This window comes from Genypterus blacodes, unplaced genomic scaffold (genome assembly GCF_046128005.1).
Source record: "Genypterus blacodes isolate CSIRO-AG114 ecotype Tasmania unplaced genomic scaffold, CSIRO-AGI_Gbla_v1 ptg000039l_1, whole genome shotgun sequence".
In the NCBI taxonomy this organism is placed as follows: Eukaryota; Metazoa; Chordata; class Actinopteri; order Ophidiiformes; family Ophidiidae; genus Genypterus; species Genypterus blacodes.
The window spans coordinates 2180327-2193939 of NW_027466852.1; the positions used below are offsets into that span (position 1 = coordinate 2180327).

General features: G+C 48.2%; 1 protein-coding gene across 2 annotated transcripts in view; it reads left to right on the forward strand.

Annotated features, from left to right (window-relative positions):
• The window catches only part of fam13a (family with sequence similarity 13 member A), a 40642-nt gene extending 27183 nt beyond the window's left edge, over nucleotides 1-13459 (forward strand). The window contains exons 15-25 of one of the 2 annotated variants that reach the window (XM_076147684.1): nucleotides 4029-4176; nucleotides 7790-8003; nucleotides 8088-8229; nucleotides 8602-8683; nucleotides 8779-8984; nucleotides 9178-9261; nucleotides 10045-10140; nucleotides 10787-10870; nucleotides 11681-11871; nucleotides 11964-12065; nucleotides 12173-13459. In XM_076147684.1, coding sequence (XP_076003799.1) covers nucleotides 4029-4176; nucleotides 7790-8003; nucleotides 8088-8229; nucleotides 8602-8683; nucleotides 8779-8984; nucleotides 9178-9261; nucleotides 10045-10140; nucleotides 10787-10870; nucleotides 11681-11871; nucleotides 11964-12065; nucleotides 12173-12290 — 1467 coding nt within the window. In that variant the 3' untranslated portion in view covers nucleotides 12291-13459. The remainder of the gene's footprint in view (nucleotides 1-4028; nucleotides 4177-7789; nucleotides 8004-8087; nucleotides 8230-8601; nucleotides 8684-8778; nucleotides 8985-9177; nucleotides 9262-10044; nucleotides 10141-10786; nucleotides 10871-11680; nucleotides 11872-11963; nucleotides 12066-12172) is intronic. The other variant, XM_076147685.1, reaches the window with a different exon arrangement.
• Nucleotides 13460-13613: the final 154 nt, after the last annotated feature.

The window sequence follows — 13613 nt, forward strand, 5'->3', positions numbered from 1 at the left end:
GCCCAAGAGCCATCTGGAGCTGGCATGGCAGTGCTCAGAGTGGAGGCCGGCGCTGCAGTGCTGGTCATTGATGCCTATGTGAAGCATCTCACAGACATATTTGCGACCATCAGGCTTCCTCTGCTTGTCTGAGCTGCAGCTGCTTAGGTTAGTCAAGGGACAGATCCTGTGTGTGTTGTGTCATGAACCTAAACCTCCGGTTCACGTAGGGAAACCGTACTGGCTGTTGTTTCAGTTCTCCACCGATTTCTTTCTCAAACCAGACACACACACACACACACACACACACACACACACACACACACACACACACACACACACACTGTTGATCTGAGTGTATCAGTGTGTGGCTCGTTGTAGTGCCTGTAAGCCAATAGCACACAGGACTCCCCATAGGCACATGTTGTACCTACAGCAAATGAAAAGTGATAGCGGTGAGAGCTGCCGTGTTTGCAGCCAGTCAAAAGAGGACAGGTACACACACACAAGCAGTCACACACAAATACAAATGCCCATTACTATGTCACGACATATCATTTACAAACCACATACAGGACCAGTGTTGTGTAGTTTATTATTGTAGACAGCAGATTGTTAGCACGATCGTTTTCTTGTTGATAATATTCGACACCTTGGGTATGTGAGCGTTTGTGTACGTCTGCTTGTGTGGGGAAAACAAGGCCACCACACAGGAAGAGTATAACAATCCTCCCGCAGAGTGTGTGTGTGTGTGTGTGTGTGTGTGTGTGTGTGTGTGTGTGTGTGTGTGTGTGTGTGTGTGTGTGTGTGTGTGTGTGTGTGTGTGTGTGTGTGTGTGTGCGCATGTGTGCGCGATCAAGGATGTGTACAGTATGCCTGTCCACGTGCCATCTCGGCAAAATGTCCCTTAAATTCGTTTGTTTGTACACTCAGAACAAGCCTACCCACCCAACACACCCACCCCAACACAGCTTAATCATTGTCTAATGCCTTCCCAACACACACAGGCACACGCACACGCACGCGCACACACACACACACACACGCACACACACACACACAGACTATAGCTTTGTCTATCCCTGTCTCGCCCTCAGCCCCAGCTGGACTCTCACGATGATGTAATCAGGGCTCAAATGTGGCGGTGGACGTGCATCACGAGTGCCATGTGTGTACATACGTGCACATTTGCTTTATATGTAAACTCTGCTTGACCACCGAAAGCCATAACATCTGTGCTGCAGTTAATCCACGTCGTGCTCCTGAAAGCATCTTGAAATAGAACAACATTGTACTTCCTAACCTGTGATTGTTGTGCTGTTTACATTAACTGCATAATGACAACCAGATAAACTAATCACTCAGTGAAAGACTAAGACAATATATGTATTGTCTGTGCTGTTTACATTAATGACAGTAAGCAGACAAGCAGACTGCTCAATCAGCTAGGACAAGTAAGATAAACTCATCATTAGGTTAAATAGAATAGAATGTCACTGGATGCACAACAAATTGAAAGTGCAGTCCTTCTCTTGTGCAAAAGATTTAATAAAGAAGCCTCTAAGATAAATAACAATCATAAGAATAAACGAAGACTGTAAAAACAAAAAAGTGCTTAAAGATACATGCAGTATAAACAAGTAGTGTTTACATCATTAAGAAGGATGTTACTTTTTGCATTTGCACAGGATGTGATTTGACAACAAAAATGTAGCTTTGTGATCAGTAAACCTTTTGAACAGATTAGGAAATGTGTCCACGCGTGTGTTTGAGTCTGAATCATGAGGTAGTGTTCAGTCTCTTACCTCTGAGGCTCATTGATCTCTCTGTTACAGCTTTAATGAGTCACCAGCATCGGCTATCACGCATATCCATACATCTGTTCTCTTTACCCACTCAGCCTGGGCAGGGTCGAGGGTTCACTCTCGACAGGAAACCAATTGATCAAAGGCTGGTCACACACACACACACACACACACACACACGCATGCAAACCAATTCACATCCAAGTACATTCACACCTAAAAGAGTGTCTGATTAATCAAAAGGATGTGAGTTCTGTCCATCCTTTGCCAAATAGTTCCCCCCGCCCCCATTTAACCAGTTTTCTAACATAATTATTTATTTTTTAAACTAATTTTCTGTGTGTGCAGTTGACCTAGTTATTTGTGTGTCTGTGTGTGTATGTCATATCTGTGCACTTGAACGTTCACTAGAGGGGCCAGTGCAGTATGTACGTACTTGAGTGGCGGGCGGGTGGGGGGCGGGGCTGTGGGGGGGCACTTAACTTCAAAACAGTGTCGGTAAGCAGCAGCCGGGGTAAATTTCCGCTCTCAGTGTGTCACGTTCTCCTTTTGAACACTGGGGGACATAATGTGACTTTATATCCTCCACAGTTCCCATCACATCAGTTATTTCCCATCTAGCAGCTGAGGAGACTTGATAACACCCTGCGTTTGGCCTCGTGCCCCCCCCCCCGTCCCCTGTCCCGACACACACGTACCCGCTCACATTGTGGACTCATTTTGATCGTTATCTGCAGTCTCGCACAAAACGGCCAACAACAACACGGTATTGTGGCTAAGAAAGCTGGCAGAAGCGTAAGCCCCTCCCCCCGTCCTGTGAGCAGTCTGTGGCATTTATGAGGTAGATAGAAGCAGTTACATCTTGATCTTTTTTTCCTAAAAATAACTTGGTCCCACGCCCAGACGGAGGAAATGGGAGCCCAGAGTCTTAGCGCTAAGTGGTCGGTGAACACACACTAAGCAGGTCGGTGAACACACACTAAGCAAGTACATGGCCAGCAGAGCGTGTTATTTCCTAAAATTATTTACATCAAGCTGCAATTTAATAGCCTTGCCTGTCATTGTGAACAGGAACCCGGTGTTAAACTGGAGGGCGGTCAGAGAGCACATACCTCAGCCAAGGCTAAGTAGGCCTACAGATATGACTTCCACTCTCAATGATGAAATTTAGATGCAGATTATTGACGCAGCCTTGATTAGCCCTGATAAACCAACAAACGTTTGATTTGACAAAATTTCAACTGTGACTGTGCCACTATCAGGTTGTTTGATGTTTGATGTTTTTGCTTGACCTCCTCAGACCCTGCGTCCTCATATGCTGACATTCCATTTTTCCTTCCCTGCACCTTAAACATCATTGTGCTTATCCTCAACCTGTTGTCCTCCCGTCTGGGCAATAGACAACGACGAATCCAGGGTTCCAAAGTTAGTTAGTTAGCAGTTATTGCAGCGCCACCATCAGGCCGGCAAGTAAGCAAAATAAAAAATGATTCCTTCATCGCGTCCCAGCTACCCACTAAATTTTATTGAGTTCCTACCCATCTATTTGCCAGAGGCGAAGTTGGTAGCGGTGGTAGTTGTTCAAGTGCGAGAAAGTTTAAAGCAAAATGGGAGCGGATGGGAGGTCAAGCCAGGGAGGCCCGTGGCGAAAGAGGGAGCAGAGGAGGTTTACACGCATGACCCTCTAAGATGGATGTTTGCCTGCACAGAGGCACAGACGGGGAGAAAAATCACCCAGTCAGCCTGTGTGTTGGCTTACAATCTGTCTGCTTTTCTTGTCCAGACCTCCCTCCCTCCCTCCCTCCCTCCCTCCCTTCCTCCCTCCCTGCCACCACCAGCACCTCCCTCCCTCCCTTCTGCTCCTGCTACTGTGAAACAAACAACTCCAGAGCGGCACTCAGAAGGGGAACAGAAGCATGGTGATAGAGGAAGAGAGCGAGCGACTGAAAGTAGAGAGAGAAAATAAGAGAGGGAGGGAGGGAGGGCTGTGTAAATCCAGGGGGTAGAAGAGAAGGAGGAGACAACCCCCTCCTGCTTTCTCTCTCACACACACACACACACACACAGCCTTGGACAGATGGGCGGGTGTTTTGGCCAGAGGAAGGCAGCCAATTGCGAGCGAGGAGCCGCCCCTCTTTCAGGGCAGGGCCAGTCTGAGGGAGTGTGTCTGTGAACTTAAAGCGTGTGTTCACAGGCTCGCTCATCATTGTTGAGTGCCCGTTTCCTTTTCTCATGGTTGTGCAGACGCTAAGGATGAAGATCCAGGAGTCGCCCGTCACTTGTGATAAGGGGAGGGTCGGCGGCAGCTCGGACTCAGACTGCGACAAGGCGAACTGCGAAGACGTGCCGCGGCTGGACCTGACAGCGCTGACCGAGGACAACAACTGGGGAGGTAAGTGTAGACACGCCTTGACTCCCACACACACACACACACATGTTCTACTCCGACGCGTGTGACTGGATTACTGTGCTGATACTAACTGCAACAAGAAGAAACACACACATGCCCAGACAAAACCTTCTCGCTTGTCCTCCACCCTCATATACTCACGGGTGATTGGGCAGCAGCTGCACACCTTCTGCTATTTCTCCTCCTCCTCCTCCTCCTCCTCTTCCTTGATGTGGCCTCTCCTGCATGACTGAATAGCAAAAGATCCTCTGAACTTCTGGAGCCAAGTATATCTGGAGGAGAAACAGTGCTGGAGTTTGTCTGTATTTGCTGGGTTGGTGAAATAGTTGAGTGTTGCAGTCACACGGGTTGTTTTGTTTTGCAGCGTGTCATCGCTGAATTAGACACAGGGAGCCTTAAATGTTTTCACGCCACAAAAATACAAACTTAGAAGGAGCATGGCACCGGCTGCAGGGCTCCTCCCGTGCTGTTATGTAGCAGTTGAACAGTGGGAACGTATCGGCCTTTGCTCCCTGGCGGCAGTTACCAGGCAGTGTTTGTCACAATAGTTTCCAGATTCAGCTGTGAGCGACTGCTGCTGTAATCTCCTGTTAAAAGCGATCATTAAAGGGGAGGCAGAGCTGCGGTGATTGTGCACCAGGCCACAGGCTGCAGGAATTTGGCTCTACATGAGGAGCTTATCGATCCTAGTTGGACATTTCTGACACGGCCTCCGTTTAAGGCTCGGTGTAATTGTGAGTATACTCATTGTTCTCCTAACTCCATGAATGTTGTTGTTGTTGTTGTTCGATGTCTGCTAGTTGAAGTTATTCACGATTCCTAACGCAGGCTACAACAACAATGAAACTGCAAACATGGCTGAGCACTTTAATAGATGTTCCACTCTTTTATTATGAATGTTTATTTCAGCAGAAAGGGAAATCTCACACATTTCCTGCACACATTGTGGTTGTTTGGTCGGGATGTTGCGACAGAGGCGGAGGCGTTTGCTAAACTGTCAGTATCCGGGTATACTGGAATGATCGCCAACAGGTCCATTCCTAAAGTCAACTACAGGGACAGTGAGAGGCAGGTCGGGGCGTGTGCGGACACCTTTTCTCTGTGGGGTCGGCCTTCACATCCTATTTGATGTGGCAGTCTTACAGTAGATAACAACGCACTGGTCACACATGGAGGACAATGCTGTTATGTGAAATACGTAAGCAACCTCATGTTTGAGCCATTGGCAGGCAGAGCAAACTCTCTAGAGCTCTCTAGTGGCCAAATCTGAGACAGCGAGAGAGAGAGAGAGAGAGAGAGAGAGAGACAGAGAGAGAGAAAAACAACAGAGCTAGAGGAGACGTAGTTGTGTTGTTCACAGTTGCGCGATGAAAACTTTGCAAAAGAGTTTCATTTCACTTCAATCTTCAAAATATCATGCTTGTCAAGCCTGTGTGTGTTCAGCATCAGCTGATTCATCGTCTGTCTGGTACATATTGTCTCCCTTTGTTTGCGTGCGTGTTCTTGTAATTAAAATGCAATTTCCACCGAGGGAAGCGAGCTTGTTTGTTCAGGAAATGCCGAATCCAGGTGGCTGATTTACTCGGATCATTAAAACATTTGGTACGGGGATCAGTGACCTTTTTCTTAAACAGCCTTCCTGTTTGTGCTGCTGTAAACCCATAACTGAGTTAATCTGTGGACAAGACACGCAGGCTGTGTCCATGAGAGACAGACATATTTCCTCTGGGTGGCTCCAGCCTGAGCTCATGTCTCTACAGTGTGCCTTCAGTAAGTGTCACTGAGGCAGGATGAAGGTGATGGGAATAGTGTGAGACATCCATCCCGGTACACTCTGTGCCAGACCCGGTCACGGTGACCTTTTGTTTAGTTTTTTTTTTGCCTCCGCTCTCTCCTCGCCAAAGATGAGACCACACTTACACACATGTGCGCTAGAGGAGAGTCGGTGCATTATTAAGAGGCCACATGCATGCTGGTCACATCTCTTCCTCCTCTGTCTTTTGCTCTCTCAGTGCACTCTCAGTGTTTCTCTCTTCTGGCCCTCTCTTGCTCTTAACCTCCCCCTTTCTTCTTTCTTTTTTTCTCTGCCAGATTCTCCGCTCCTTAACGCGCCTTTCCTCGATTTCAAAAGTGTTTTCCATCCAAGTTGTTGTGATGGTAAGTGTGACGTCGCACCGCTGCCGGCGGCCGAGTCGCTTTGGCACAAACGCGTCTGAAAAAAAGAAAAGGCCGGCTGCACGACCTTTTCCACTGCATGGCAACACGCTCGAATGATTTGTAACAACCTTTAGGAGGATGGGGGGGGGGCCTGGCATGCTTTTTGTTTTATTAGTTTAATGAATCCTGAACACTCGGTGAGCAGGAGGAATTAAAGGATCCATTTCAAATGCCACGGCGCTCTATTATCCCGTTCCACTGCCCTCTAATCAAGCTGATCGGGCGCCTGAACAGCACCCAGTCTGATTTGAGACTTTCACCTGCTGCTGTGAGTCGCACCCCCGAGGCGGAAAAGAGCGGCTGCTTGGTAAAACGGCACGTACGTACAAGCACAGGAGGACCCCCGGGACTCCGAGCTGGAATCCGAGCTACGTCGCTTTCTCGTAGGGCCCGACTCACCTCGGCTTAGACAAACATGCATGTGCAGTTTTAGAGCGGGTGTGCATATTTCCACCGTTGCATTCTGACAGCTTGAATGTTTACACTGAGCGTTTCCCTCAGAGATACTTTTCACTCCCTCTTTACGCCTCCGTATGTTCCTATGGTCACATAACACCTGTGGTTTTGGAAATTCACGTAACCGCTAACAGTGCACTCTCCCTCTCTCTCTCTTTCTCTCTCCATCTGTCTCTCTCTCCCTCTCTCTCTCTCCCTCTTTCTCTCTCTCTGCTGCTGCTGCATGGACAGACACACAAAAACTGTTTATCTCTCACCATGCAGAGTGGAAACTTAAATAAAAGCTCATCGCCGCACCTCTCCACGGAGGTCGTGCTCTGACATTATCTGACGGAGAGCCCGGTCATTATTAATAGCCCCGGCGATTGTCCGGGGGGGGGGCGGCTATTTTCACCGGACTTAATTATTGCCAGAGTGAAGGCTGCAGCCAAGGGAGGCAGAGATACGGGTGCGTCTCCAGAACAACATCTGTGACCGTCAAAGCCCAAAGGAAGTTTTTTTTTTTTTTTACCCACAGTGGATTTAGAGAGCAGCTTAATCACGTTCACTGGCCTTTTCAGTACCGTGGAGGATCCAAGAAGACGTTTCCAGGGAGAGAAGCGGCCCCAGTGTCTGCTGGGGGATAACAACAACCACTTTCCCAGAACATTGTGACCCATGTTGAGCATTGATTGCTTTTCAACCTCGCAGAACTGCAGAACTTTTACCTAGTTTCTCTCTTAGCCGCTGAGCTCTGAGTTGGTTGGACGATCATGTGATTTGTTTGTCAGTCGTCTGTGGGCGCTCATACTCCACACGCCCGTCCACACAGACTTAACCTGTTCTGGGTTGTTATTGTGCATCTTGTGTTTTAACAGCAATGTCAACGCTGGAGATGTTTTTGCTAAAAGAGAAAATGTGTGTGTTTGTTTGTTTTGCTTAGAACCAGTTCCAGCGTACTCACTGCAGAGAGAGAGCATGGACCGCGAGGAAGCACGGCTGTCCCCTCACGCTGGAGGACGTCTTATTCGCCAGCTGGTAGAAGAGGACAGTGACCCGATGGTGTCTCCTCGCTTTTACGCCTACGGCCATTGCCAGCAGTACCTGGACGACACCGAAGTGCCTCCCTCGCCCCCGAACACACACTCATTCGCCAGGTAAAACCCTCTTCACGCTGCTCGCTCAGGACGCGGCGCCACCAAAGCCAGATTTTCAAAATAACACTTGGGGCATCTCTGCAGCCGCAGGCGGAGCTCGTCTCTCGGCTCCTGCGACGACGAGAGAGAGGAGCTGACGCCCGCCCAGCTCACCAAAAGGATCCACATACTCAAGAAGAAGATCCACAAGTTTGAGGAGAGGTTTGAGGAGGAGCGGAAGTACAGGGTGAGTAATAACTCCTAACTTCTCCTGTCACACACCCATTAGATCAGAACTAAACCATCATCATCACGCAGCTACACAGTGCGGCTTTGTAAGGCTTTACCTGTCTGATCCGGCCGCTTGTTGCATCTTAACCGACTGGACCAGCAGGATTTTCTGCCTCCCTTGCATTCCCAGCCTTCAGCCTTAGCTCTGTGCGAGTTCCCGACTGTAGCGCTCTCTGAAAGACTCCACATGAATGCTTTTTCAAGTCTTCATCATCGTCTTGATTTTCAAACTCTTGCAAAAGAGTCATTGGACCGTAACGACTATGCAACTTATTGCTACACCTTAAAATGCAACCCTGTGTGTGTTTGCTTGTTTTCTCTCCTGCAGCCCTCCCACAGTGATAAAGCTGCAAACCCAGAGGTGCTCAGATGGGCAAGTGAACTGTCCAAGCTTCGTAAAGAACTCAAAGGTAACAGACATAGGAAGAAAACCTGCTCAAACTAAACTGTGCGGCCTTTAAGTAAACCCCATATTCATTCAGCTCCCTTCTCTCGTCCTCGTTAGAAAACAAGCTGCTGAAGTCTGAGGAGGATCTGCCTCCGCTGACCCGCCAGCGCAGCAACACGCTGCCCAAGAGCTTCGGCTCTCAGCTGGAGAAGAAACCCCAGCAGGAGAAGGCGCCCAAGCCTCCCGTGGAGAGCACGCTGGAGGTGATCCAGAAGAAGCTGCAGGAGAAGAGGGAGGAGGTGACCCGCCCGGAGGACATCAAGGTGAGGCCAAGGCCGCGGCGCACACTCAAACCTTCTATCTGACAGTAAACAAGGCAGATAGAACGTCAGGCACTAATTCATTCTAATACTGAAGTGTGCGTTTCCCCGTGTATAAAGCAAACTCTGTGGAAACAGAGTGAACCTCGGGTCACGTATGAAATATGGACACTCAGCGCTTTGTTTGTGCCGGCAGGATATGACTCGGGAGCAGATTGGATCAGAGAAGGTGGCCCTGCAGAAGGCTCTGCTCTACTATGAGAGCATACATGGCAGACCAGTAAGTCATCCCGTCCTTCACCCTGCATGTAAACAAACCCTCCTTATCTGCTGCCAGCCTCCTTGTTTACCATTTGATCGCGACCTAGATGGCCAACCGAGGGTGAATAATGTCTGCAAGCCGCTATCTGTGTACATACACACGTGCACATCACGCCAGCGCCCGCTGTTTGATAAGAGAGACGGCTCGGCTGCAGGCTTTGTTCCTGAGCGGTAACGCTGTGGAACGCTGAGCTTCTGCGGAGGAAACGACATTTACTGGATTTATTTCATTTAATAACCTCAACTGGCATGCACTTAGTGTGATGACTCAGCAAGTCTGAGGGGAACTAGACGGGCGAACATCAGCTCACACAGCAGAACGAGAAGGAGAAACATCCTGCTGTCACGTCTCTCATGATCAAAGGTTATCAACCAGATCAGAATCACAAGATGAAAGTGTTGTTGTTATAGTTGTTGATCAGGAGGAGTGTGTGTGTGTGTGTGTGTGTGTGTGTGTGTGTGTGTGTGTGTGTGTGTGTGTGTGTGTGTGTGTGTGTGTGTGTGTGTGTGTGTGTGTGTGTGTGTGTGTTGCAATGCAGCTGACCTCGTTGTTGTTGTGCCTGCGTGGCTCCTGTACAATGGCCTTGCAGTGCATATTTGGCTGATGTATGTCAGCTGTCGTGTTATTTAATGTGTGTGTGTGTGTGTGTGTGTGTGTGTGTGTGGCCGGGGAGGCGTTTGAGCAGAAACCTAATAAGGCACTAATCAGGTGGCTTTGTTGACTTCCTGTTCTCCTCTCCAGGTCACCAAGAGCGAGAGGCAGATCATGAAGCCTCTGTACGACAGATACCGCCTGGTCAAGCAGATCCTGTGCAGAGCCTCCACCATCCCCGTCATTGTAAGTATCACACACCAGCCTCTTCCTCATCCTCCTCCTCCTTCCGCTCTCCTTTCTATCCCCCCCCCCCCTTCCTTCTTCACCGTCCTCCCACTGCCCTGCGGCGGCAAAGGTTCATCCCAGTAATGGTCTGGGCGCGAGCTTCGGTGTGTGCGCTGGGTGAAGTGGTGGCAGTGACGCCCGGGTTGTTCTCCACCTTCAAGGCCAAAGTGTGTGTGTGCAGCTTGAGGAGCTCAGAGGTGGCAGGGGTCAAAGCTCAGTCATGGGAAACGAATAACAACCAAATCTGTCTGGATTGATTGGGGATAATTAATACTAATAAGACCATTTGGAGTGGAATGAAGCTATTTCAATAACATTTTTCATTCGGTGAGGTATCTGTCCTGTGGAGCCGGGGTGTGTGTGTCCGTTATGTAACGCTCGCTCTCTAATCCCCATCATGTAAATTAGGACAGATGGCTCAGATTATGTTATGGTGCAGTGCATGTTCTCCTCCTGGGGTTGATGGACACACACACACACACTCACACACACACTCAGAGCTGTGTGTGTGAGTGTGCGTGTGTGTGATGTTGTTGTTAAGCAGTCGGGCGGGTTTGTGTTAGCCGTGGGCGTGGTTAACTCCTCCTTCTTAACGTCACCACAGGGCTCCCCCTCCAGCAAGCGCAGAGGCCCCCTGCTTCAGCCCATTATCGAGGGCGAACCCTCACTCTTCTTCGATGATATCAAGGTGAAGAGCTGCTGCTTGAATAATCAGACCGCTCCAGGCTCCTCCCACTCCCCCACACACATCCACACACACTGATTGCTGCCTGCTGATTGGGCGGTTGCCTTGTTTTGCGGCGAGGAGCCCCCCCGCCGAGTTTCTCAATCAGTAGTGTCTCACGTTTGAGCTGCTGTGTGATTTTCACTTGACAGATATGAAACGCTCCCGCCGTGTTTGAAGTGCGTGCCGGCCCCCTCAAATCGATTTACAATAGAATTACAACCTGATCAGTGTGATCTGTGTGTATTGATGCTTATCTAATGTAGTTTGATTGTGAGTGAGATCATGTTCCACTGTAGCTGGGGTCAGCGACCTAGCGTCTCTCCAGCTGATCACCTTCATTAACGCCGTCTAATGTCTCCAAACAAAGACTTAAGGCTCATTGTTTTTGGTTTTTTCACCAACGATACCTGGATCTTTTGAAAGAGAACACATTCTTTCTATAGAGCCATATTACACAAAACATGTCAAAACACCTCGGCACATAATTCAGTTGTTTATTGTCGATAACAACCAAGAATCAATCAATTCAGAATGACAATATATGAAGAAACTGAAAATAATGAGCCTTCCCTGTATCTGAATCACACTTGATGCCTGTGGAAATGCAGTTTGAATTGTGGACTGTGATGATTTTTAACCCTTTGTGACTAATAAAGCCCGATCCCAGCTGCCTAAGCATGAAGACGTGGACGCAGTCGCGCCGCCGCATCATTCGGCCCCTTTCAGCTCCTCAGCCGCTGATTTCTAAACCTCCACCTTCCTCTACAACAGGAGGAAGAGGACGGCTCCGAGGACGACGGAGACTCCAAGACGCAGTTCACGGTGACCGTCCGGACCGACCTCAGCGTGCTGGGCTTCCTGGACCACATGGACGAGGACGGTTTCATCTCCCCCGTGGACGAGCTGTCGCCCTCTAAGAACACCACTGACATGAGGCTGTCCAACCTGCACTCGGCCACCACGTAAGAGCCCCAACCAGGCATTTCTAACAGTACGTGTCGGCTTTTCGCGCCAGGACGAGATATTTCATGCGTCTCCCTTCTCTCGCTCACAGGCAGGAGCTTGTGGGGCAGCTGCAAGAGACCCGAGAGGAGAAGAAGAGGATCCGCAAGAACCTGAAAGAGTTTGAGGATCAGTTCTTCAGACAGAATGGAAGGTAAAAGGGAGAAGGATTCCTCTGGAAGGTTTACTGAATAGAAAACACATGTGGAGTGTTCCGTTTCTTAATGTTTGTTGTCCTCCGCCTTCTTCTCGTTCCCATAGAAACGTGCAGAAGGAGGACCGCTCCCCCCTGGCAGTGGAGTATAACGAATACAAGCAAGTTAAAGCCAAGTTGCGGCTGCTGGAAGTCCTGATCAGCAAAAGAGACTCGACAAGTTAATCTGAGACAGTAAATCAAAGACTTATAGGGATGAAGGACCGACGCTTAGTTTCCAGAGATCCGAGTTGAAATTCAGCTTTCTTTCTTGTGCCATCTGCGCTGTTCCCGATTTCAGCTCGGGGGGCGGGGGGGGGAGGGGGGGGGGGCGGTGCCGTGCCGCTCACCTGTCGGCCTGGTTAATCCGTTGTATTGAGCGCACAGCAGGACCTTCCTCTGGAGCCCACAGAGAGCTGCTGACCCACGACTGATTCAAAGAGACACCAAGGCACCGCAGCCCCGACGTTTCTCCACACCGAGCGAGACAAAATGTACATTACATGGATAAACTAAATTCTTTTGAGGAAAGAATCATAAGTGTATCGCTAATAATTTATTTGTATTTCGTTTGAATGTCTCTCTATTGTTAAGATAGATGTTTTTATCAGAGCAGAAAAGTTATTTTCTCACGCTGTAGAAGTCTTAAAAGCCTTGTAAGTAAAAGAATAGATTTGAACCTATGGCTTATTTTTTAAAGAGTTTGCAATCAAGATGTACATGTATGTGTATTTTTGTAAGGGAGACGTTAATATTTCTATACGTTCAACTCACCACTTCTGCAGTATTCAGTATAATAACACTTCCATCCATCACACATTACCAGAACAGCTGAATAATCTCATTACTTCTCTGTAGAACTTGAAATGTCGTATTTTCTGTGTTAAAAATGATTTGGAAGATTGCACAGAAAATAACATAGAAACTCACCATGTAAAGCTTCTTTCTGTGATCACAGGCACTTAGTTATGCATTTGACTGAATATTTTTGCTCTTTCCTAATCAATGCATGTTAAATAAGCTATGTGTGGTCTTGGAATCACTGGCATGTTTTTGCTCACACTGATAACCGTCGACTAAAAGGCCATTTTGACTGTGGACGCTCAGCAGCCCGTCTGTCTGCCTGTCTGCCACGGCTCCTTTGTTCTCTGTACATATGGATCACTGTGTATGTTTACATTACTGTGAGCATCATATATTTCCTTTATTTCTCCAAAATGGAAAATTACCAGTGTGGATTTAGTTTTTTCCGAATTGAAACACTGTCCGGCTTAATGAATTTCGGGGCGTGTACATTTTAGTACATGGAATCTTATTTGTATTTTGTATATAATATAAATGAAATCATATTTTTACTGACTGTGTTGAGTCTTTACTTGTTTGCGTCATACAGAGATCCCTGTTAGGAAGCGGTGAGAAGGAAAAGCAATGAGGTGAAGTTCAGTTTTATTAGTTCAGGGAAAAACAGGTAAATCAGATTAATGTTATCCATTTAAAAAAGGTAAAAAT